This window comes from Gobio gobio, assembly GCF_949357685.1.
Source record: "Gobio gobio genome assembly, chromosome: 2".
Classification (NCBI taxonomy): Eukaryota; Metazoa; Chordata; class Actinopteri; order Cypriniformes; family Gobionidae; genus Gobio; species Gobio gobio.
Window position 1 is genome coordinate 72,514,680 of NC_137098.1, and position 27,133 is coordinate 72,541,812.

The window sequence follows — 27,133 nt, forward strand, 5'->3', positions numbered from 1 at the left end:
CTAGTTACATATATGTGGACATCTAATCGCAATATGGGCTGGGCTTTGCTGGCACACACTCCTCATCAGTGCGGTCACTGTCACACACACTGTCCTCTGGGATATTCTCTATTATTCTGAACTGAGTGCTTTACCTGTGCTGTACCTGTTTGGTAGGCAAAATGCAAATTTGTCTTGGTATGTATGTGTAAAGTTGCAATTTAATGCCATAATATGTCACTTTTAATGGTTATTTATGTTGATATATTTGTTAAATGTCTGTTTTATTACAATATAAGACAATTCAAAACATATTTGCAAAAACAGAACAGATATACTAGCAGGTTACAGAAATCAGACTTTATGCAATCTGACTCCACTGTTGCATGACGTCCACATACGTGGACAGTTAGTTTTTGGTGAATAAAAACAACATTTTACTCAAAATTTTAGTTTTTAAAATACTAACATATTCATCATACTTTACTGTACATACTATTTTTTTTTTTTAGCTCAATTGACCTCCTTATGTAAAAGTTTTTCACAGATATGCCTGGGGCATTTGGCACATGGCTATCGCTGTCAGCCATCTTGGATTAATGATGTCATCAAGCAATGAATATTTGGGTTACAAGACAGTAGCCATTGTTAAAATATTGCTGTCAATCTACTGACACTGCCCTCAAGTGGTTTGGAGAGAATTACCAAGATGAATGAACCCTAAATGGAGTTAAATTAACTGTCCCCAAATGTGGACACCATGCATGAAAGGGTTAACAATGGTAAAATGTACATACCTACAAGGCTTTCTTGTGAATTCAGCCCCACCCAGAAAGGTGTCCATAGAACTTCATCTTCATGTATTTGCAGAGGAACTGGGATACTTTTGTGAAATATCATGATATCTCCTCCAACTTCTATGGTTTCATGTGTTGTAGGTAGGTTCAAATCAGTTATGGAGAGTGAGGCTCCCGTATCGATTAGACAGTCACATTGATGGCCCCCTATCAAAGCAGGGATGAAAAGTCGATTGTCTCTTTTGTTACTCTTACAGGGGGCCACTAATTCCTATTGCGAACGCATAATTCCCTCAATGAGCTGACGAACTTGTGCTTCAGTCCATGTCTTTCCTCAAGAGGTTTTATCATTGTTTTTGGCATTTACCTGTTTAAATGATGGGCCTTTACCTTCTGCTCCACCTCCTTTAGCCCAGCAATCTTTTATGATGTGGCCAGTCTTTCCACAATTGTGGCAGACCTTCAACATCCTATCTGCGTCGATGTTGGATTGAGCAAATGCCACTCCTCTTCGATTTGGTTTGTTTCCTTCATCCTTGTTTGATCTAATAGCCATCTCTAGACGACCAGCCCATTGCATAATTTGGCCAAACGTTTCTCCTGGATTGACTCCAAGTGATAAGGCTTGTTGGTATTTTGTGCTAAAACCATCCACAAGTGTGTCAGTAAACTGTACATCATCTCTGTCTGGTTCTTTTTTAGCACAGAGGGCCCATCTATCATAAGCATTCCATTTACGCAAGGCATATTCATCTGGAGATACATCATCTTTTTGCTTAATCAATGTTACTGATATGAAAGGAATCTTACCACTGCCCAGGATCTCTTGGATTTCTTTTCGGAACACATCTAAGGCTTGCCAAAGACCCTGGGGTCGTCCCTGGCCATCAACCCACAAGTCTATCCATTGGGCTGTTGTTATTGACACTGACAAGTGTTCCCATCTGTCTCTTGGGATTTTAGCTTTCACAATGGTGTGTATGTCTCTCAGTGTCATTTGATGTGCTTCAACCAAGGAATCTAATTCTCGCCAAAACTCTGTGTTTGGATCTTGTCTCTTCAGAGGAGGCAAGGCTAAGAGAATGGCTTGACGTTCTCCTGGTGTGAATAGTCTTTCCTCCATCATCATTTCAGATTGTACTTCTTCCCTTTTAATAGCAGGTGAAGAGAATTCAGGACCAACCTTATCATTTGTTATCATGTCGTCCTCTCTTGTCTCATCGCCCCAATCAGAGGCAGGTGCTGGTATACCTCGCAGCATGTCTCTGTTTGACTGGGTTGATTTGGATCTGGTTATTACTGGAGCGGCCTGTGCAGATGCAATAAATATTTTGTCAACTGGCCCTCCATATGGCTTACAAGAAGTTTTACATTGTTCAGGCAAAGTTGGATAAATTGGGTTGTATGGAGGAGGCATTACAGTTTTTGCTGAGTTTACTGGTGCTTGCAAAAATTTTCTTTCAGCCTCGGCTATTATATTTGTCCAATCTGGATCAAATTAATCATCAATTATTGTTGTATCTTTTTCTGAACATGTAATAGACATGATTTTATTCAACTTGTTATATGCTTCAATCTGTGGCTTCATTGCTTCAACAAGTGGAACTGGACTCCCATTCGCACTGCAACAAATTCCACCTTGTTTCACAATCCAGTTAGCTGCCAAGATCGGAAAGGCTTTCTTTTTGGAGCATGAACCATCTAAACTGTTCATCCAAAGAGGAATCAATGTCCAGTCCTTTCTTCAAAAACTTGGCTTGTTTTTTGTTCTTCTTTTCTAAGTACCAAGCAGATATTGTTCTGCTATTATAGACACTCTCTGCCAATTTTCAGATGGTCTGTGTCTCTGTGCTTCTCAGCAGCAGGGCTTCATACAGTCCATGACAGAACATGTACACACATTCTTGTATGACCAAAATTATCTCCCTGTGTCCTTCTCCATGCCATATGACAGTAATATGTCATGCAAACTTCAGCTCATGCAGTATATATAACTTTCTCATGCACTTAAACTTCACAAATACATTATAGATTCAATTATGCATATAAATAATATTAAAATAACAAATTTCTGATCTACAGCTACGCTACAGCATATTTTTCTTTAACCATGCAAAAAAAAGAAAAGCGTTAAAAATATTTAAACTGTTGAACTGGTAGTATTAATCGGTCAAAGTTCTTACTTTCGGTTAATGGTTAAATGGTCAATAGCATCCCTACACTGCTGTGGACGTTGTTTACTTCATTAATGTGTTTACTGTGATAATGGACTGAGGATGGGAGTAGGATTCAGTATTCGGTTTCGGATTCGGCCGAATCTTAACCAGTGGATTCGGTATTCGGCCGAACCCCAAAAATCTGGATTCGGTGCATCCCTAATACAAACTATACAAAAATAGCACCTACGCCACTACAGCCTAAACAAAAATAGCAAGAGTAACTGCATCTGCCATTCATGCAGAAACTATTAATTGAGCACTAGCAAAAGTGTTTGTTTTCCAGTAGATGGCAGCAATCTTCCACTAAACTATGCACATTCATGTTTTCACCATGAATAAAACTGAGGAATTTTGATACTTAATGTGAATTTTACAAAAAATGTGGCTATTTTAAATAAAGTATAAAAATATCATTACTAATTTCGGCAAATACATTTTAAAAATGCCACATATCCCCTTAAACTGCACAACTGTAGAGTAAAAACATTAGGCTATTAAAAAAGTGATATTACATGTGTTTATAAAAAACTGACATGATATTTTACAAAATCACACTGAGAACCCAGAACAGCTGCTTGCATAAAGTTTAAGAGGCGACACAACACAACAAACGTCTCGGTTACGGATGTAACCCTCGTTCCCTGAGGAGGGAACGGAGACGTAACGTTAGTGACTAACGAATGGGGGTTTCGCTTAGAAGCCTATCAACTTCGAGTTTTGAGAAAACGCCCAATGGCGTGCCAATGCCATGGGGCATGCGGAATTTGCATACGTAGCTCCGCCTCACTGCGTGAGTATATAAGGAAGTACGAGGCAATATCGCATTATGTTACCTGCTTGAGGAGCCAAGACTGAACTCCTGCGTTCCAGGCAACACAGCTGATGTGGCAAGGGGACGTTACGTCTCCGTTCCCTCCTCAGGGAACGAGGGTTACATCCGTAACCGAGATGTTCCCTTTCGTTCAGTCACTACGACGTAACGTTAGTGACTAACGAATGGGGGTCCCAATATAATCACGCCACTCAGCTGTCTTCCAGCGCCCTGCGTAAGTGTGAGTACCCTGTCGTAAGACTAGTACGGACGAAGGACTCCCACTTAACACAGGATTACCAAGGTACACTGGGAAGCATATCCCAGTGAGGGAATGCCAAGATGCCTACCCGTGGGGAGGACTTAAGAGACACATATGACCCGGAGAGGGTTGCATATGGAAGATCTCTAGGGTACCAGCCGAAGGTGGATTTTTAACCCTAGGGGTGGCGGGGACACGCCAAGGGAAGAAACCCGCTCACTGCGGAGACTTACGGTGAAATACACATGTGGGGGTCGCCAGAGGGAACCATGCACATGGGGCACCTGGCCGGACATGAGGGTCTGGGCTCGAGAGGGCAGACTGAACTGATGTCGGCGTCGACAGTGCTGGAGGAGCTCAGGGCTCTCGGGGAACTCACCTGAGGAAATATCGCACATATCCAGTCCGTGGAATGGAGTGGCGAGCAAGCGAAGACACCTGAACCTGGTCCTTACCGGCCCCTCTGGGGAGCGAGTACATAGTCGGACACTGGCTCCACTCGGAGATTATAGAATCTGGCGAATGTGTTGGGTGTCGCCCAGCCTGCAGCTCTGCAGATGTCTGCTAGCGAGGCGCCATGCGCTAGAGCCCAAGAGGAAGCCACACTCCGGGTGGAGTGTGCCCTCACACCAAGGGGACATTGCTGCTGGTAAGCCAAAGCAATGGTGTCCACTATCCAGTGAGACAGCCTTTGCTTTGAGAGAGCACTTCCCTTCCGCTCTCCACCATAACAGACAAAGAGCTGGTCTGAGGTCCTGAAACACTGCGTCATGTCTACGTAGGCGCGGAGAGCGCGTACTGGACAGAGCAATGCCAAGGCTGGGTCTGCCTCCTCCAAAGGCAGCGCTTGCAGGTTCACCACCTGGTCCTTGAACGGAGTGGTGGGAACCTTGGGCACATATCCAGGCCGGGGTCTCAGGATCACGTGAGAGTTAGCCGGCCCGAACTCCAGGCACGCTTCGTCAACCGAAAATGCCTGCAGGTCCCCGACCCTCTTGACTGAGGCCAATGCGGTCAGCAGAGCCGTCTTCATAGACAGAAACTTAATATCAACCGACCGCAAAGGCTCAAAGGGAGGTCTCTGCAGAGCAGTTAGTACTACTGCGAGGTCCCAAGAGGGTACGAGAGGAGAGCGAGGAGGATTCAGTCTCCTAGCTCCCCTCAGGAACCTGATGACCAGGTCGTGCTGACTTACCTTTTTGTTCCCCAAGAGATCGTGGTGGGCAGATATTGCGGCCACATATACCTTGAGGGTGGAGGGAGACAGCCTTCGCTCCAGCCCCTCTTGGAGAAACTCAAGCACGGACCCGATCGGACATTTCCAGGGGTCTTCTTGGCGGGAAGAGCACCAGGTGACGAAGAGGTTCCACTTCAACGCATAGGCATGCCGAGTGGACTCTGCCCTAGCGGAAGTGATGGTGGCGACCACCGTAGGTGGTAGGCCACTCAAACCTGCCGGGTCCCGTCTAGGAGCCACACGTGGAGGTTCCAAAGGTCGGGACGCGGGTGCCAATGGGTGCCCCGTCTCTGAGTAAGGAGGTCCGGTCTCAGAGGAATAGGCCAGGGAGGGGCTGTCGCAAGGAGAATGAGTTCGGGGAACCAGGTCCGGCCGTGCCAGTACGGGGCGACCAAAAGGACCTGCTCCTTGTCCTCCCTGATCTTGCACAGAAGCTGTGCGAGTAGGCTCACTGGGGGAAACGCATATTTGCGTAGGCCCCGCGGCCAGCTGTGCGCCAGTGCATCCGTGCCGAGCGTGCCCTCGGTCAGGGAATAATACAGGCTGCAGTGGGAAGAGTCGTGGGAGGCAAACAGGTCTACCTGTGCGTCGCCGAACTGTTCCCAAATCAGCTGAACCGTCCGGGGATGGAGTCTCCATTCTCCCGGGAGAGGCTGAAACCGCGAGAGCTCGTCGGCTGCGTGGTTCCGGACTCCCGGAATATGGACAGCACGAAGGGACCTCAGGCGCTTCTGACTCCATAAGACGAGATGGCGGGCGAGTTGAGACATGCGGCGGGAGCGTAGACCGCCCTGGTGGTTGATGTACGCTACTACGGCCGTGTTGTCTGTCCGGACAAGCACATGTTGACCCTTCAGCAACGCTCGGAAGCGGTGCAGGGCGAACCGTACTGCCAGCAACTCGAGGCAATTGACATGCAGGAGGCGCTGGGGTCCTGTCCAGGAGCCCGCGGCTGCTTGTCCATTGCACATGGCACCCCAGCCCGTGGCAGAGGCATCCGTCGATACGACAACATGCCTGGAAACTCGTTCTAAGGGCACACCGGCCCGTAGAAAGCTGAGGTTCGACCACGGGGTGAGTGTCTGTAAGCAGGCCCGAGTCACTTGGATCCGGAGCGTGCCAGACTGCCATGCCCATCTCGGGACTCGATCGCGAAGCCAGTGCTGAAGCGGTCTCATATGAAGCAATCCGAGCGGCGTTACCGCGGCTGCAGATGCCATATGCCCCAGGAGCCTCTGAAAAAGTTTCAGTGGAACCGCATTCTTGCTCTCGATTTGTCGGAGGCAAGTCAGCAGAGACTGCGCGCGCTCGCTCGAAAGCTGCGCGTACATGGCGACCGAGTCGATCTCCATACCGAGAAAAGAGATCCTCTGCACTGGGCAAAGTTTGCTCTTCTCCCAGTTGACCCGAAGGCCCAGACGGGTTAAGGTGTGGAGAACCAGATCTCTGTGTCCGCAAACCTGCTCTCGAGAGTGGCCTAGTATGAGCCAGTCGTCGAGGTAGTTCAGGATGCGGACCCCGTGCTGCCAAAGGGGCGCAAGGGCTGCCTCGGCGATCTTCGTGAAGACGCGAGGGGACAGAGACAACCCGAATGGGAGAACTGCGTACTGGTATGCCCGCCCCTCGAAAGCAAACCGTAGGAACGGTCTGTGTCGAGGAAGGATGGAGACATGGAAGTGGGCGTCCTTCAGGTCGATCGCTGCAAACCAATCGTCCGGACGAACGCATTCGAAAAGGCGTTTCGCAGTCAACATCTTGAACGGAAGCCGGTGAAGGGATCGGTTCAAGATGCGAAGGTCCAGGATTGGCCGTAACCCACCGGTTTTCTTGGGTACAATGAAGTAGGGGCTGTAGAACCCCGACCTCATTTCGGCTGGAGGGACAGGCTCGATCGCACCCTTCGCCAGTAGAGTGGCAATCTCCGCACGCATGACAGGGGCATGGGCCCCGGTCATGGTATAGCGGACTCCCCTGTAACGGGGAGGAGCCTGCGCGAACTGAATCGCGTAGCCGAGCCTGATGGTCCGGGCAACCCAGCGGGACAGCCCCGGAAGCTGAAGCCAGGCTTCCAGAGACTGCACCAACGGGGTCATACGGACGACAGACGTACCCTGGGTGGGGCAGCGAGGCAGCGTTACCGGCGCGGACAGGGGAGGCTGTTGGGCGTCCCCGGGTCGGAGCACGGTTAACGGCTGCGCCCTGACAGAGGAGACCAGGGAAGGACTCGCGTTCCACGGGGGTCTGCTCTGCCAGGGGGCTGGCGACAGAGAGGGACGAGAGTGGCGAGACCCGAGGGTGGCGCGCACTGCCGTCACCGATCTCTGGGGGCTCAGGGATGGGTTTGTCAGTTCTTTCTTTAACCACATTAGGGTGCTGCTGACCCGGGGGCCAGCAGCTGAACAAAAGATTCTCCCCCGGCCCTCCACCGGGGGAAGGAGCGGCCCTGCCGCCGTCTCCTGGAAAGAACTGCCCATCCCTGAGCCGTCCGCATCAGGAGCGCCGCTTAGCCTGGCGTTTCTTCGCGGGCTGCGGGGCTGGAGCGGACTGGGACGCCTTCCTGCGGCTGCCTCTGCGCGGCCCGGGTGGAGGCTGCTGCTTGGGTGGCGCAGAGGCGGAGGAAGCCGCGGGAGGGCGTCCTCGGCGGCGAGCAGGCTGAGGCACCTGCACGGGCGGTGGGGTGGAGGCAGCAGCTGACCGCCGGGGCAGGATGTATTTTATGGCCTCAGTCTGCTTCTGAGCGGCCGAGAACTGTTGGGCGAAGCTCTCGACCGCTCCGCCGAATAGCCCATCCTGTGATATGGGGGCGTCGAGGAAACGTGTTCGCTCGGCGTCGCGCATATCAGACAGGGTGAGCCATAAGTGTCTCTCCTGGACCACATTTGTGGACATCACCTGACCCAGGGAGCGCGCGGTCACCTTCGTCGCCCGGAGAGCGAGGTCGGTGGCGGCACGCAACTCATTGCTGAGCCCTGGATCAGCCCCTCTCTCGTGCATATCGCACAGCAACTTGGCTTGGTAAGCCTGAAGAGTTGCCATGGTATGCAAAGAAGCGGCGGCCTGCCCCGCAGCTCTATAGGACTTCGCCACCAGAGATGACGAAAACCTACAGGCCTTGGAGGGGTGCTTTGGGTCACCACGCCAGGACGAAGCGCTCTGTGGACACAGTTGCATCGCAACAGAACGTTCGACTGGGGGGACCCCAGTGTACCCATGAGCCGCGGCTCCATCGAGAGAGGTGAAGGCGGAAGAGGCCGCCAAACGTTCACGGGAAGACAACGGGGCCTTCCAGGAACGCGCGACCTCTTCATGCACCTCGGGGAAGAAAGGTATTGGAGGAGCGGCCGGACGGGTGTCCGAACGCGCCGCCCCCAAAAACCAATCATCCAACCGCGAACGCTCGGGCTGAGGCGGAGGGTTCCACTCCAGTCCAAGCGCTGCGGCGGCCTGAGAGAGCATGGCTGTCAACTCTGGGTCCGACTCGGGCAATGCTGGGACACCCGAAGGTGGCAGCACAGCCGAATCCTCATCCTCAGATGACTCCAGCCCACCTTGTGATGCGGCGATAGACATCACTTCCTCCTCCGCCGCGCCAAACGCCACAGTCGGGACAGCAGGAGCCGGCCCCGATGTAGACGCCTGAGCGCGGGCCGGGTCAAGTGCCTGAGAGGGGGGTGTGGGCCGAGGATCTAGCGTCGGAGCTTTATTCCACACCGTCACCCTCAGATCACCCTGGTCACCAGCCAAAGTGCCGCCTCCAGAGGAGACCGCAGATTGGGGGGGGACGGAGGGGACTCTCGTTCCGGCATCAGCACGGAATTCACGGAGTCTCGATCGAAGCACTGAGATGGCCAGGTTCCCGCAGAGAGAACATGAGTCATCCACGAAAGAAAAAAACATGCCCATCGAAAGAAAAAAGCGATCTACCGCACCCAGAAGTGCACGGACGAAACATCCTGAAAAGGACGCGTCACATGCAAGCTCTTTTGTGAGAGGAAACTTCACAGTCGATGCCGAAGCGCCCAGGGAAACACACACCAGCTGGATGCAGACCACTGCACAGATCAGCAGGCAGGAAGTATGCGATCACTGGAACGCGCCGTCACACCAACACCGACTGGAAAGCTGCTCGTCTCGAAGAAGCTGACAGAGTCTCAGAAGGCTGTAGGAGTGAAGAGGTAGGTACTCTTGGCTCCGAAAGCAGAAACATAATGCGATATTGCCTCGTACTTCCTTATATACTCACGCAGTGAGGCGGAGCTACGTATGCAAATTCCGCATGCCCCATGGCATTGGCACGCCATTGGGCGTTTTCTCAAAACTCGAAGTTGATAGGCTTCTAAGCGAAACCCCCATTCGTTAGTCACTAACGTTACGTCGTAGTGACTGAACGAAAGGGAACTCCCAACGTCAAACTGATCTGATCAAACTTGATGCGGCGGACCGGGAAGAGTCAGGGGACTTGGTTAAAGGTGGGTTTTTTTGGTAATATTTCAAATTAATATTAATAAAATAGTACCAGTAATAAAACAGGAAAAATCACTCATTTTGGTACCCCTATGGATGAGTGGCGTCCCTAGCATTTGTCTATTCTGCCTATGCCGCGGGCCGGCCCTGATTGTCTTTAACAGAAAACACTTTTCAAGAACTACAAAAAACAGCTAGTTGGGACTACAACACACTTCTTCCGGATCTTGTGAAGTCACAATGTCACTCATTTAAATAACCACCGCACATGTAATACGCCAAAAATAACTTCATACTTCAATAACCACCGGCCATGTAATACACAAAAAGTACTTCATTGTGACACGCGGAATGCACTTGACCATGCTTCGGATTTTGACGCAAATGACGGATTTTTGTCCAATAATTCAAAATTCTGTTTTTTCAGAATTAAGTTGCAGGAAATTACTATTCATCCAATTTTTTATATCAGCTAGGCATTCCGTTAATCTTGTGAATTGGAAAGTTTCATCAGGGCGTGAAGAGATATAGAGCTGAGCATCGTCAGCATAACAGTGAAAACTATCGCCATACTTCCTAATGATATCTCCCAAGGGTAGTGTCACGGTGTTTGCTGGCAGGAAGACGAAGACAGGCAGATACAATTCCAAAGGAAGTTTAATGATGAAGATTATATATATATATATATATATATATATATATATATATATATATATATATATATATATATATATATATATATATATATATATATATATATATATACAGTGGCATGTAGAGGCCTGTCATTTTTATCATAGGTACACTTCAACTGTGTGAGACGGAACATTGTATGATTTTTTAATAATTACTTTGCATTTTATTGCATGACATAAGTATTTGATCACCTACCAACCAGTAAGAATTCCGGCTCTCACAGACCTGTTAGTTTTTCTTTAAGTTTTTCTTCTGTTCTCCACTCATTACCTGTATTAACTGCACCTGTTTGAACTCGTTACCTATATAAAAGACACCCAATCAAGACACACACTCAATCAAACAGACTCCAACCTCTCCACAATGGCCAAGACCAGAGAGCTGTGTAAGGACATCAGGGATAAAATTGTAGACCTGCACAAGGCTGGGACCCTAACCATTAGTAACACATTACGCCGTCATGGATTAAAATCCTGCAGCGCACGCAAGGTCCCCCTGCTCACGTCCCCCACTGTGCCCTAAAATAAATCTTTTACTTTACAGGAATATTCCAATCACTTTAAAGATGATGAAGCATTAGATTAACATCATTTCAAAACTGTTTTTTGTCTTTCCATAAGGGAAATGATGCTGAAACCACAGTCTGTGATTTCTGTCCAACTCTCTAATGTTTTCATAAGGAGGATTTTGAAAACTAAAATCACACATGAAGCTTGATAAAAGCCAAGCGACAAAAATGTACCAACTAAAAATAATTTTTGGTCCGAATGCAAACAGCCACAACACTGTCCATTGTCCACATAAAGTAATTTTCTTAGCTTCTTTCCAAAGAAAAGATGACACACATTATTTGCATATACTGTAGGCAAAAGAGTTGTCTGCCTATTCAAATGATTAATTTGTCTATTGAGGGCACAAAAAAGAACACTATAATCAGACATTATTAGAAATAAATAAGAGTCTTGCGAGGTTAATGTAAGCGGATCTTGAAAATCGCTTAAAACTCACAATGTTGGTCTTATTGCTGGCGTCGCTACACACCAAACCCAAAGACGCTGGCACAGAGAGAAACTTGGGAAACATTTACATGTAGATTTACATTCATGATTTTCTTTTTACATGCTTTATAAGCAAATGACTTCCAAGAAAACTCATCCAGGCCATCCCATACACCCACAACAAATTTTGGAACCATAGAGAATCATATTTGTTGTATGGTCATCACATAAAAAAGGTTTAGATCCATAGGATGAGCAAAATAATTAAAGGTTCTCTCTTGAACTTCCCTTTTCGTTATCTTCATTTTCCCCTGACATCTCGTCTCGTCTCGACTCTCTCCCTTGTGTTTGTTTACTTTTTTGCTTCTTTGTACTTCATTAGGACAAAATGTCTTGAAATGTCTTAAATATCCAATATTAAACAATACAAAACTATTTCATGCAAATATATTATTAAAAAATTCTAAATTGCTTAAATGTAAAAATTTGTACAATATACAATTATTATATAAAAAATTGTAATACAGAACAAGTTATTGCATTATTACTAATACTTTTTGTGTTGTTGTCTGTCCCTCCAAACGTATAAATCGATGTGAATATCTGTCTGCTAAATTACTACTGTAATTTTACAATAGATAATAATGATGTTATTTAGCATACAGTTTTTGAATGACGATAGTAATGGGGTGCTACTGCAAACATTTACTAGCCGTTTAATACTAGCCATGTTAAAGAAGACAAACCCACAGTAGCCTTTTACAGGTGAAACTGACCTGCATTTGAAACCCTGAAGAGGTCAGTCATTTTACTTCTTTGAGAGCTTTCCCTCAATTACAACATTAGAGTTAAACCTCTGATAATCTCAATAAGAGCTTCTGTAGACGTCTGACAGAAATAAAGTCAGTCTGGTGAGTAATGTGTGAAGCTGGTAATGCTGTTTGTGGAGTTGTTTATTCCTCCTCTGCTGAGATCTTCACAGATTTAATGTCTTCTTTTATCTTGTGTTTGTGCTCGTCTCTTTTTCTGTTCTCTTATTTCCTTCAGTGATTCTGTTTGTTAAAAGGCATATTAAAGCTGAGATGACTCCATATTTAATATACACAGATGTGGCTCAGATAAAGGTCCAGTTCTGGTTTATTTCTTTGCTCTTGGCTGACATGTGGCATTGCTCTGGCCTGCTTGTGGCCCAGATCTGGCAAACAGGAGCAGACCATCCAAGGGCCGTAATTCCACGCAGCATGTGGGCCAAATCAGGAGCATTCCACATGTGCCAGATCTAGGCCAGATCATCATTCCACATGTGCCAGATCTGGGCCGGATCATCATTCCACATGTGCCAGATCTAGGCCAGATCATCATTCCACATGTGCCAGATCTGGGCCGGATCATCATTCCACATGTGCCAGATCTGGGCCGGATCATCATTCCACATGTGCCAGATCTAGGCCAGATCATCATTCCACATGTGCCAGATCTGGGCCGGATCATCATTCCACATGTGCCAGATCTGGGCCGGATCATCATTCCACATGTGCCAGATCTGGGCCGGATCTGGGCTGACACAATGTTGCTATGTGGGTTAGAGAAGATAAACAGCTTCTGTGATGCATTTTATTTAGTAATTTTGGCGTTTGACAGCCTCAGTCTTCATTATCTTCAAAATATTCACCCCTGGTGTTTCACTGAAAGGAAAGAATGACATGAGAGTGAGTAAATAATGACAGAGTTAAAGTTAGCATGTTAAAATTTAAACAAACAAAAAAGTGAATACAAACCTTCAAAGAGTTTAGGAAGACTCTCACTCAGTTGTATCTCAGGAGATCCAGTTATAGCTTTAATCAGACATTAATCTCATAAACTTGTTCGCTTGTTTATACACAGATTTTTAAGATGATTTTTTGATAAATTATACCCTGTCTTTCGGTAAAAAAAAAAAAAAGATTTTTTTTTTCTCCAGTCAACAAGAAAGAGAGAGAAATATGGAAACGGAGGAGGAGAAAGATGGGAATGGAGGAGGAGAAAGATGATCATGTGACACGACTGACTTAAGTCACACTGGTATGTAAAGCTGAGCTTTTGCATTATTCTATCATCATCTCTCTCTATCTCTCAGAGGAACAACTTTCATTCAGTGCTCAAATAAAAGCAGAAAGAATCGAGAAGTGATCATGAGGGTTTTCTTCAGGAGTCTGTTGCTTTTACTGGGTAAGTGAAACATCTTTTCTAATATCTTGGGCATTTCTGAAAGATGAGGCTGGAAACAGAATGTAGATCACTAACAGAAGAACAATAATATACAATACATCATTCTAGAGAACATTGAATATTACCCAATTTACCTTTTCTGTCTTAAGTGTAAATCTAACAAAATCATTCACCAACCTCAAATATGGCTTATCACTTGAAACATGTATGTTTACAAGTCCGCACGTTCTAATGTTAACCCAGCTAAATGTGCGCTATAATTGGGCGCATATCCAAGTGTTTGTGCGTAAAAAGTGTGCCGGCGCGATCACTGGCATTTAACTTAAAATACTCATATTACATAATACATAATTTTTTGCCACAGATAAGAGTGATGCAAACTGTAAACGGCTTACTTTTATTTCTGTAAACTCACAATAACAACAAAACGTTGTGCTTTTGTAAAATAAAGAAAACAAACAGGATACGCTTTCTGCAGTCTCGGTCTCACATAGATGAACCGAAACTCATTGTATACTTGCCTCTCAGACATGGGAAATATATCTATAGAAAGCTTGAAATGTGCTTTTAAACGAACCAATTCAAGTGGAAAATAAATGTTGTCAGATTATGTAATCCTGAAACATGCATATAGGTGAGTCCACTGCGGAGATGATGAGTCAATGTCGTCAACTTAATCTCTGCAGCCAAAAACACAGAAAACATTATCAATAAATTGTTCAAATGATTAGACAGTCTCCTTCTGTTTTTTCATGACACTCATAATCATTACGTTTGCCGGTGTGCTATTGCAAGCTTGTGTGCGTTTGAGCCCTGATTAGGCTATGTATTATATATAGGCAATTAAAGACTCATTATTATGATTTATGGCTTAGATATAAAAAAGTGATTAGGCGACTAATGGCTTAAATAAACAACTACCAGTCAACTAGAAAAATCTTTAATCGAGGGCAGCCCTACAAAATACTATACATTACTTATACGGTGATGAAAAAATATGAGATGGATGAAAAATCATATGTTAATGCTTTTGGGTTCTCTTGCAAACGTTTTGGGAGTTTTTCCATCACTATTCCAAGTCCAAGTTCAAATTTACAGCATACTTTGAGTTTGTCTCATATTTGGTGACATTTGCACCATTGATTGTTATTTTACTGTTTATTACTGTATTACTGTTGAAACAATCAGTATTGTATATAAAGTGCTGTATAAATGAAGATGACTTGATTTTTCTACTAATACTGCCATCATTCTGTGTTTCTCATTTTAAGGGTTTTTCTCAGTTCAAATCGAGGCAAATGAAAAAGAAGGTGAGATTTCATGAATTAAATAATATTACATCTTTTGTTTGTTAGTTTGTGCTGCTGTGAAACATTTTTAGGGCTCCACAATTTCAGACACATTATGAAAACTCACAAACTTAAAGATCCCATGCAAAGGAAATTTAAATACCAACGGATTTTAGGTGAAAATAAAGCAGGTCCAGAATAATTCAATCATTAGAAATGGCTCACGGTATACATTTTAGTGCTGTCAATCAATTGAAAAATATTAACTAATTAATCACACAATTATTCCTATAATTACATTGCAATTTATTAATAAAACCTAGCATTAAAGAATTTTTTTTTTTTAAAAAGCATTCACTTGAATAAGAACATGATTATATATTGTAATGCTAGCCAAAGGATGACGGGGGAACCGGATGCTGCGTAGCGAGTAACGAGTTAAACTGAACTAATTAATTGGACTAATACATTTACATCTATACTGAACAAAGCAGCAGTTTTGTGACTATATGGGCTATTTAGGATTTATTATTTCCTTTACAAAGTATAATAGATGCCAGTTTGAAAAAATAAAATAAGCATTCCTGAAATCCTTTTTTTTTTTTTTATTCAAATTGGCTGCTTTTCAATTCCTTCCATCCAAGTCAACGGAGAAATCACAAAATGAGTTGCACCTGGGCAGCAAGATGTGTGCAAAAAGAGATTGTGATTGTGTTATGAAATATTGAAGATCCACCCATCTACTGTAACAACACCTCGACTGCTCTCGATTATCGGCTCTGAACTTATTTCAAGCTTTAAACCTGTTTGAAATCTGCGGCACTGTTCCCGACGAGTGAAAGAGCAGCAATAATCAACAGTCAATGAACCTGCAAATGAGAAACAGAGCAGAAGAGGAGATAAAAAATTCAAACATTGTCCTTTCACATTTTCTCTGGCTGTTCTTGCCATAACAAACACAGTACAGAGGAAAACTAGCATTAAAAGATCAAGAGTCAAACTGCACAACTAAAGCAAACACTGATCACCATAACAGGGACTTCAAAGCAAACTATTATTTTCATTAGAACATCAACATAAAAACCTCTGTTAATTCTTAACTATTTAGTAATGTGTGAAGCTGGTAATGCTGTTTGTGGAGTTGTTTAATCCTCCCCTGCTTCTTTTATCATCATCAAAGGCTGTGACTGGAAGACTGTTGTCATGATTCCAGTCTTGTTTTCCTCTGATCTTGTGTGAACATGTGTTACTTCTTCTTCTTCTTCTTCTTCTTCTTCTTCTTCTTCTTCTTCTTCTTCTTCTTCTTCTTCTTCTTCTTCTTCTTCTTTTAACGGCGGTTGGCATCCAGCTTTTGGTGCATTACCGCCACCTTCTACTCCGGAGTGTGAATCTGATTCCAGTTTTACAATCTAACTTCCCTTTGGTAAAAAAATAAAATAAAATAAGCCCATAACAAAAACTTCATTATTAATTACCCAAATTACTATATCCTGTGAAAAAGCCCTGTTTCTCTCAAAAAGTTTAACAGTTCTCTAACTTCAATTCTTGTTCTCATCTCCAGTACTGTTTTTAGATTTAACTCTTGCACTCCTAATTTATTAAGATTATTTTTCATATTCTCTCGCTGTATCCCATATTTCCTGCAATTCAAAATTACATGTTCTACTGACTCCTCTTCTTGACACTCTTCACACACACCTGACTGATGTTTCCCTACCATTTTTAATGATTTATTTAAAGCACAATGTCCCAACCTTAACCTTGTCAATACTACTTCCTCTCTTCTGTCTCCACTGCATACTCTGTTTACTTTGAATTTTTTTTTGGATATAATATAAATGTCTCCCCTTCTCCTCTTCATCCCACCTAACTTGCCACATTTGTTTAATTTTTTCCCAGATTATACATTTCATCTCTACTTTACTAATTCGTATTTGCATCTCAACATTTGTTTTCATTAATGGTATACATTTCATTGCCGGGTATACCACTGTTGGGCTAATCTTCATATCTTGCACCACAATCACTTTTACTATTTCATTTCCTATTCGTCCAAAGTTATCTTTTTTACATTTCTCATATTCCCAACACTCATTTAACACCCCTTTTGTAGGGCGACGATCATTGTGTCCTCGCAAATTAGCCCAATAATTTGCTATCAACTTCATCCTTCTTATGTCCAGTGGCATTTCCCCCATTTCTATTTGCAATGCCGCAACTGGAGTAGTTTTAAAAGCCCCACTACATACTCTCAGTGCCTGTGCCTGGACAACATCCAATTTTTTTAAAAAGATATCTTGCAGCTGACATATTGACTATACTCCCATAATCCAACACTGATCGTATCATGGTCACATATATTCTTTCAAAGATGCACAGCTTGCTCCCCATTCTCTTCCTTTCAAACATCTCATAATATTTATTACCTTTTTACACTTTCCTTCGATTCTCTTTATGTGCTCTGCCCATGTTTCTCGAGAATCAAAATTAACTCCAAGATATCCCCACTTGACCACCTCATCCACTGCTTCTTGCATTTTCCTAACTATAAACTCCACATTCCTCCCTCTTTTCCACAAGGCCCCATCATCGGCAAAAAGTGACCTCCCTATATCAGTTGGTAATTTAAAAAATATATCATTGATCATTACTTTGAAGAGTAATGGGCTAATAACACTACCTTGCAGTGTGCCATTTCCAACAGTATACTGATTTGACACTTCATGTGTTACTTCCTGTTTTGCGCCATGTTTTGTAGTCCTTTGTAGTTTTCTTGTTTATTAGTTCTTTGATTGTTCCCAGGTGTGTCTTGTTTGCCCATTACCCCTTGTGTATTTTAAACCCCAGTGTTGAGTCTTGTACTACATGGACATACGTTTGTTGCTACTCATTTTGGATATTGGGCTTTGCGAGCACTGGCCCATAAACATGTCTGATTCTAAAATCGCAATGAACCACAACACCACAAATAAAGGACTCTCCAGCCCTTGACAGCGTGTTAAGGTATGTTCAGTTAGACATCAAGAATAAATGAACTTTTCCTTTTTCCCAAAACACAAACAGGACCTTGACAACTCAGACACATAGTTGAAAAAGGTAACACAGTTGACTGGACATAAGAAATGTTTACATCCTTTGTTTAGTTCCTGTCCTTGGTTTGTCCGAAATAGCCCCCTATACCCTTTAATAGGGAACTATTTGATGGGACAGCCATTTGTAGTGGTGTCCGAAATTATTGTGGACATTGAGTGCACTTATTCAATCCCACAATGCACTGCAATAACAAGTGTACTGATGTACGCTTAACGGCTAGAGAATACCTATAATGCACTGTGATAGCAGTGCGCTGAATGAATTCCAGCCTCTCACCCGAAAATGGCGACCGCAGCTGAATCATCCATTCATCCATTTTCCAAAACGCACTGGTCCAGCATAATATCATACAGGTATAAATTATGATATTATTTAAAATTATCCTTTTTTAATCAATTATTAACTATTATTAGTTAACATGTCAAAAAGGTAAAGGTGTAAGGTGTAGAGCCAAAAGTTTACTTTTTTTTTTTTATGCAGACGCGAGTGTATGCGCACTCGAAAGCCTTGGAAAGTATACTTCTTTTGACTTGTATGCATATACAGGCGTTTGATGCATGCACAGTTTTGAGCAATCTCTCGCCCCGATTACAACCCAGAAAATACTGATAAAAAATGTAATTGCATGTGCGACCTGCGCGTGCAAAGTACATGCGGTTACAAAAATGTTCAGGTTGCACATATTATTCTGATGACAAAATTTGCATCACGTGCACTGTCACGTTTAGCTGAGGCTTTCCCTCTATATGGAGACAGTGACTCTAAACCCTAAGTTATGGGGGAACATTCCTATCTGGAGGTCAGTTGATGTCTATACAGTTCATTTAATACTCCTTGGTTCATGTAAAAGTTGTTTAGTTGTTTATAGTTTTTTAAATGTTAGCCAGTGGGGTTATCATTATACGAGGATTGTTGTAGAGAGTTAAATGCAGGAGAGAGACATTGAGATAATGTCTTTGAATGTTAATGGATTAGGGAACCCAGTCAAAAGAGCTAAAGTGATAGCTAAATTGAAAAGGGAAAAGAAGCATATTTTTTTCCTGCAAGAAACACATTTGTCAAATGAGGAACATGAAAAACTGAAAAAATTTGGGTTTAAAAATATCTTCTATAGTTCATGTTCAAACCACCGCAAGAGAGGGGTCATTATCTTAATTCCAAAAGGTGTCAATTTTGAGTATCATAAAGAAGTAAAGGATAAAGAAGGGAGATATGTTATTGTTAAAGGAACAATTAATAATAACTTGGTAACTTTGGTAAATGTTTATGCCCCACCGGAAAGCAATAAACAATATTTCAAAGTATTATTTGATATTGTGGCTAAGGAGATGGAAGGGGTTTGTATATGTGGAGGGGACCTAAACATAGTACTAAACCATGACCTGGATACTACAAGCAACAAAAGAAACAAAAAACATATAACAAAATTAATGAACCACAAATGTTCAGAAATGGGCCTAATAGATGTCTGGAGGGAACTGCACCCATTAGAGAAGGATTATACTCACTACTCTGCTACATATTCAGTATATTCTAGAATAGATTACTTTCTCCTACAAGAAGAAAATAGACACCAGATACAGAATTGTCAAATTGGGGTAGCAGACGTATCGGATCATAACGCTATTTATGTGAAGATCTCTTTGGGGGGGGGGGGAAGAAACAATCTGTTCAGATTAAATCTAGGAATATTAAACAACAAGTCAATTGTTGAGCAAATTCGAATAGAAATAAAAAGATATTTAGAGGAAAATAATAATGGTGAGGTGGACCCCTCTATACTATGGGATGCACTTAAGGCAGTGATTCAAGGGAAATTAATAGCTATCACAAGCACATTGAAAAAAGAAAGATTAGCTCATTATGAGAAACTTATTTCAGAACTTAAGCAACTGGAGCTTAAACATAAACATAATGCAAATAAAGAGGTGATGGCTCAAATGGTAGAAACAAGAAAAGAAATAAACAGTTTATTACAGTTAGAAGTAGAGAAAAAGACTAGATTTTTTAAACAAACTTACTATGAATCAGGACCAAGAGCACTTAAATTATTGGCAAGGCAATTGCGAGAGCAACAAATTGATAATTTAATTCCCAAAATACGTGACCCCAAAACAAAACAAATTAAATACGATCCAAAAGATATTGGAACTATTTTTAAGAATTATTATGAAGAACTTTATAAACAGACCTCGGGTATGAATAAAACAAAAGTATTAGAGTTCCTCAACAAATTAGATATGCCCTCTATTGGTGATTTACAAAATAAAAGCCTAACCGCAGAAATCACCACAGAGGAATTACAAGAAGTCATGGGCAAATTAAAATCAGGCAAATCACCAGGGAGTGATGGATTTCCTTCAGAGTGGTATAGAGTGTTCTATAAAAGAACTGATGCCATTACTAAGGGACACTTTTAACTGGATCATAAAAGAAGGGAAAACTCCTCCATCATGGAAAGAGGCTATAATTTCCGTAATCCCCAAGGAGAAAAAAGACAGGGAACACTGTCAAAATTATAGACCCATATCTCTCCTTAATACAGACTATAAAATTTATAGTTCTATTTTAGCATCCAGAATACAGTTGTTCATCAGACTTGATAGATGAGGACCAAACAGGTTTTGTTAAAGGTCGTCAAACATATGACAATATAAGAAGAACTCTTCATATAATTGATAGGGCCCATCAAAATAAACTTCCTGTTGCTCTAATCAGTCTTGATGCCGAAAAGGCCTTTGACAGAGTCAACTGGGAATTTCTTTATTTATCACTAGAAAAGTTTGGTTTTAATGTAAAATCTGTCCAGTGTATCAAGTCAATATATCAAAAACCGACAGCTAGAATAAGAATAAATGGGTCTTTATCAGAAAGTTTCCTCCTGGAAAGAGGAACTAGACAGGGTTGCTGTCTTAGTCCCGCCCTTTTTGCCATCTATATAGAACCCCTGGCTCAATTAATCAGACAGCACTCGTCGATTCCAGGGGTCGAAGTTAACGGTATGGAACACAAAATTAGTCTTTTTGCAGATGACATTATGATTTATTTAGCTGAACCCAAAAAACATTTTTCAAATCTTATGCAAGTATTAGCGCAATATAATGAATATGCCGGATATAAATTAAATGTAACAAAAACCCAAATCCTTCTACTGAATTGTAAACCTAACACGGAACTCAAACAAAGCTATGATATTAATTGGGATGCAAAATGCCTAAAATACCTAGGTGTAAATTTAACTAAAGACTTAACAAAATTGTATAAAGCCAATTATGATTTAATCACTAATAAAATAAAGACTGACATTGAGAGGTGGTCCACATACCCCATGAGCTTCAGTGATAGGATAAGAGGAATAAAAATGAATGTCTTGCCGCGCTTGTTATATTTGTTTCAATCCCTACCAGTGGAAATCCCCCCAAAGCAATTCTCTGAATGGGACAAAGTAATATCCAGGTATATATGGGGAGGTAAAAAACCTAGAGTGCGCTATTCAACTCTCCAATTACCTAAAGAAAAAGGTGGTATGGTAAAAATTATTTCTGTGCAGCACAATTACGCCCCATCTTTTATTGGTGCACTCCTAGTTACATAGCTAAATGGAAAGACATAGAAACAAATACACAAGGTCTTCAAATTCAGTCATTTATAGGGGAGAGTGAACTTCATGGATATAGTAAGGACAGACTGGACCCAATAACGAAATTCTCACTGAAGGTTTGGCATTCTATTGTTAAACATTTAAAATTGGAGAAAGAAATTGGAATACTTAGGTGGATTACACATGATGAGGAATTTAAGTCAGGAAGGGAGGATCCAATATTTCAACAGTGGAAGGACAGGGGAATAACAGCATTGTGCTGTGTAATTGCAGGGGGTGAAATTAGAAGCTTCCAGGATTTAAAGGATGCATTTGGACTAAGAAATCATGATTTATTTAGATACTTCCAGGGATTATTACAACAAAAAAAGGAAAATTAGAGAAATTAATATCCATCCCCTAACTAAAATGATAATGAATGCCTATAGTCTTACATTACTCAAAATAATCACTTCTGTGTACGAGGCGTTGATTCAAAGCAGTCCCTCCTCCACAATATATATAAAATTGAAATGGGATAAAGAATTAAAAACTGAGATAACAGAAACGGATTGATACGACGTGGTTAATGCACCAAACTACTACCAGCTCACAAATATGGAGGGAATTTTGCTGGAAGTGTCTCATTCGCTTCTTCATAACACCTAAGATCAAAAGCAAACAAGTCTCCAGACAGCAGGTGTGCTGGAGACAATGTGGACAGTTAGAAGCGGATCACACACACATCTTTTGGAGCTGTGAGAAAATTCAGTCATTTTGGGATGATGTACAGGTAGTTTTGTCTGAAGTGTTTGGATATAAAATTCCTAGAACTTCTTTTGAACTTCTGGCATAGTACCTAAAAGTGATCAATATTTATGCAAGATTCTTCTTGCGGCTTGCAAAAAGACTATAACTAGGAATTGGCTTAAAGATACTACTTTGAATTGTAAACAGTGGTTTGGAATTATTGAAGAAATCCTGGCTATGGAAGAACTTACATATATTCTAAAGATGAAAAAAAGTACTTTCAAAAGAGACTGGGAAATAAAGACATCCTCATCTAAGTAAACCGTAATTGTTATAGGAACGATTAACCCCACAAGTTTGGCTGTGTTGTTCTGTTTTTGTTTATCTATTTTATTTATTTATTTATTTTTCCCCTTTTTATTTGGGGGTCAGTACATGTATGCGTATGTATAAGTACATTGATGTTTAAGAACATATTCTGATACGCATTTATAAGTATACAGTTGTGAACGCTGTATTGCATATATTTGATTTGTATAATCTCTTTTCTCCCTGTCTGTTAATATATATATTATATATATATATATATATATATATATATATATATATATATATATATATATATATATATATATATATTATATTAATTTTTTTGTTTTCCTTTCATTGTAAATTTTGTAAATTAAAATAATAATAAAAAATAAAGTAAAAAAAAAAAAAAAAACTCTTTCAGACAAGTATATATATAAAAAAAAAAAAAAAAAAAAAATGGCTTCATGACACGCGCCTTGCGCTGCAGTTTTTAAATAAAATGTCATAAATGTCACAATTCTCCTTCCACTCATAGTCTGTGAAGTGGAACAGAACAACGTCCCATCAGTCCTCACGTCATACTCTCATCCACAGTTTTATTTGTATAGCACTTTTCACAATACACACTGTTTTTCCCTTGAACATATTCCAGCGAACAGAGCAGGATGGGGCAAACCCAGCCAGTCGACGCTACATTCCAACTGTTATGCCCAAAATGCTCTGGATAGGGATCCAGCCACCTTCACGCATTCACTGTGGGAAATCAACCCGTGGTGGAAGCTGGATCTGCTGAAGGTTTACACCGTGAACAGAGTGGTCATCACTAACAGAATACTACCCGACTACAGCGACAGGATAAACAGGGCAGAGATTCGAGTTGGAAATGTTTCTTCAGATTTTTCCAGCAACCCCATGTGAGTCTTTCTGATATATTCTTATTTACAGAGATTCTGTCCAGTTGCCGGGTAACATTTTACATCTTTATAACCAGTTAACTGTTTGCCTCCACTGTTCACTGATGATAACTCTGACCGGTTATACAGAACATCCTGTTGATATGAATCAGAGACTTCAGCACTGTTTTTAAAAAAATCCAAAAATACAGTAAAAACAGTAAAATTGTGAAATATCATTACAATGTCAAATAACTGTATTCAGTGTGAATAACTTATTCCTGTGATCAAAGTTGAGTTTACTGATTAACTCATTATTAAAAATAATGATGCTTATATTGATGTTTGTCTTAGTTACGAGAACGTAATATTATAAAATTCGACAATAATAATATTTGTAATAAGCTTTATTAGCATGGCAAATAATTGCACGTTTCAATGGCATTTGCAGCTTAGCTGCAAACAAAAAAACATTTTCAAAACATCATATTGTACATAAGTTGGGGCAAATATCAAACCATAAAATATACAGTATATTGAATACATTTGATAGAAGAAAATTGTCATAATGAGCAAAAGCAAATCACTCTATTGTCTCTCTCCAGATGTGCTGTAATTTTTACTATTTCATCAGGAGCTTCCCAGAGCTACTCATGTAATAGGATGGCCGGACAATATGTATTTGTGGTTATTCCTGGAATTCAGTATCTGACTCTCGCTGAGGTGGAAGTCTATGTGGTTTATCCAGGTAATTCATAACAATCTGTCACTCATGATCGAATTTGACTTTTTGGAGCCGATTGCACTGATTGCATTCAAGTGGTTTTAATATAGTTATAGAGTGTAGTTCTAGTCTTAAACCAGACAGATCTGATAGAAGTGCATTCCTAAAATAGAGCAAATATATATAAATAAAATATATCTTGATACTATCATTTAACAGATAATTTGGCAGCAGGAGGAATCGTCACACAGTCATCAACCAATGGCAGCTGGATCGCTGAACAGGCCATTGATTTCAATCCAGGTTTTTTCCCAGATCCATCATTAGCGTGCTCCTCAACCAATTATCAGACTAACCCATGGTGGAGGCTGGATCTGGGTCTTATTTACAGAGTTAGTAAAGTGATCGTCACTAACAGACAAGACTGCTGTCCGGAACTAATAAATGGAGCAGAGATTCACATCGGAAACTCTTTGGATAACAATGGCAACAACAATCCCAAGTGAGACCCTCTTTCATTGGCTTAATATTCATAGAAATCCCTGATTCCTCAAGGCTGAAAACACAAGTGCAGAAAGAATAAAGTCTAAATGAATTTTTCTCTATCTCTCTGTAGATGTGCTGTGATTTCTAGTATTCCAGCTGGTGGTTCGTCCACCTACGCCTGTAACGGTATGGAGGGTCGATATGTGAATCTGATCATTCCTGGAGATTCAAAGGTTCTCACTCTGTGTGAGGTGGAGGTCTATGGAGAAGGTCTGATCAAACATACTATGTTGAAATATGTCCATTAATTATTGATTTCTTTACTGATTATACTACTCTCAGCAGTCAATAAAACAAATGTGTGGCCAACACCATGTTCTCATTCAGTCAGTTACGTTCGAAGTTACGTCGGAATGACATCATGGGGTCTTGCCTGGGAGCCCAATCAGATGCTGAAGTAAACAAAACAATCTTACTCGCGCTGACTGACACATCTGAAGCTTGCGCACAAAGATGCATCTTAGACAGTGCCTGATCCCGATATACACAGAATTACAGTATTTCAAAATATCTGTCTCTGAGAATATTCACACACACATTATCTGTTATGTCTTAAGTGAACGTTTGGTTAACTGTTGGGGAAAAGCATCTGATGTGTATCATTATATTAGACCTGTGCGGTACAGTAGGTCTTAATATGTTGTCTGTTTCATTAATGTTAATGAAACAATTGTACTATCGTGGTAAACAAAGTTGAATATATATTGTTCCTGTAATTTTGGGGTATGGTTGCTATGTGATTTTGTTTTGGGACCTTTAGAAAACTTTAACTAAATTTTTCTCAAAATTTACTTTGCTGACTCTATTGACTTCAATCTGGTGTAGCTCATACATTTTTTTGTCTGATTCCAACAAATCATACATCATTTTGCAGGATATTTAATAGAGAATAACTAATTATTGAAGATTGGCTCATTGCAACTTATTATGCCAGCCCGCGTCACAAATATTTCTTGATACTGTTATTTTACAGGTAATTTGGCAGCAGGAGGAATCGTCACACAGTCATCAACCCATGACAGCTGGATCGCTGAACAAGCCATTGATTTCAATCCAGGTTTCACACAACCATCGTTAGCGTGCTCGTCAACTAATATTCAGACTAACCCATGGTGGAGGCTGGATCTGCGTGATACTTACAGAATTAGTAACGTGACCATCACTAACAGACGAGAAAGTCCGGAACTAATAAATGGAGCAGAGATTCACATCGGAAACTCTTTGGATAACAATGGCAACAACAATCCCAAGTGAGACCCTCTTTCATTGGCTTAATATCCATAGAAATCCCTGATTCCTCAAGGCTGAAAACACAAGTGCAGAAAGAATAAAGTCTAAATGAAGTTTTCTCTGTCTCTCTGTAGATGTGATGTGATTTCTAGTATTCCAGCTGGTGGTTCGTCCACCTACGCCTGTAAAGGTATGGAGGGTCGATATGTGAATCTGATCATTCCTGGAGATTTGAGGATTCTCACTCTGTGTGAGGTGGAGGTATATGCAGAAGGTCTGATCCAAATATGTTGAAATATGTCCATTTATTATTGATTTCTTTATTAATTATACTAATCTCAGCAGTCAAAACACACATGTAGTCGACACTAAACCATGTTCGTCCTCACTGCAAGTGAAGCTGTACTTAATGGTGTCTGGGTCACATTTTGTTTTACTTTGTGTAGTTTTGTTGATGATTTTAGAGGATATGTCCAAGTTGCATCTGTTTAATCTTAAGTGACAGGTGAATTTTCATCAGAAAACTTTAGATATTATAGACACACCTTTCATGCCAAAAGCTAAATATGCAATCATATATTTTGGAATCCTAAAAATGCATGATTATATGATTATTTGCATTTATCTTAATTTTCCCATGCAGTCTGTGACCCATCAGAACCACTATTCTAAAGATAGAGAGTAACATCATGTGTGTCTTTCAGGTCCTTGTTTAAAGCAAACTTTTGTGAAGCTCAAACTGAAGTCCAGCTTGAGTCTTGTGATAATTTAGTGTGTACCAAAAGGGGTTCCAGTCTGGTGTATTATCCAGACAAATTTGATGTATTCATAAAATTAAACAGTCCCAAAGAAATCTAATAAATGTCTTCATCAATTTATATTATCCCTATCATATCCTGTTTCTTTGCGGGGTTTTATCAATTCAAATGACCCTTCACAGACCAGAGCAGGTAAAACAACATATCACATATTCATGAAGTGCAATACATTCATAATACACATACACAGATTCCACCAGTACAATAAATCCAAACATATCGAAAAA

At 41.4% G+C, this 27,133-nt stretch overlaps 1 protein-coding gene across 1 annotated transcript; it reads left to right on the top strand.

Annotated features, from left to right (window-relative positions):
• Window positions 1-1,975: 1,975 nt before the first annotated feature.
• On the top strand, window positions 1,976-26,860 carry LOC307118692 (uncharacterized protein; the record flags this gene model as incomplete). Its single annotated transcript, XM_079804410.1, has 6 exons — window positions 1,976-2,087; window positions 23,348-23,609; window positions 24,194-24,336; window positions 24,532-24,814; window positions 24,929-25,068; window positions 26,793-26,860. The coding sequence occupies 6 exons, from the start codon at window positions 1,976-1,978 to the stop codon at window positions 26,858-26,860; spliced, it is 1,008 nt and encodes a 335-aa protein (XP_079660536.1).
• Window positions 26,861-27,133: the final 273 nt, after the last annotated feature.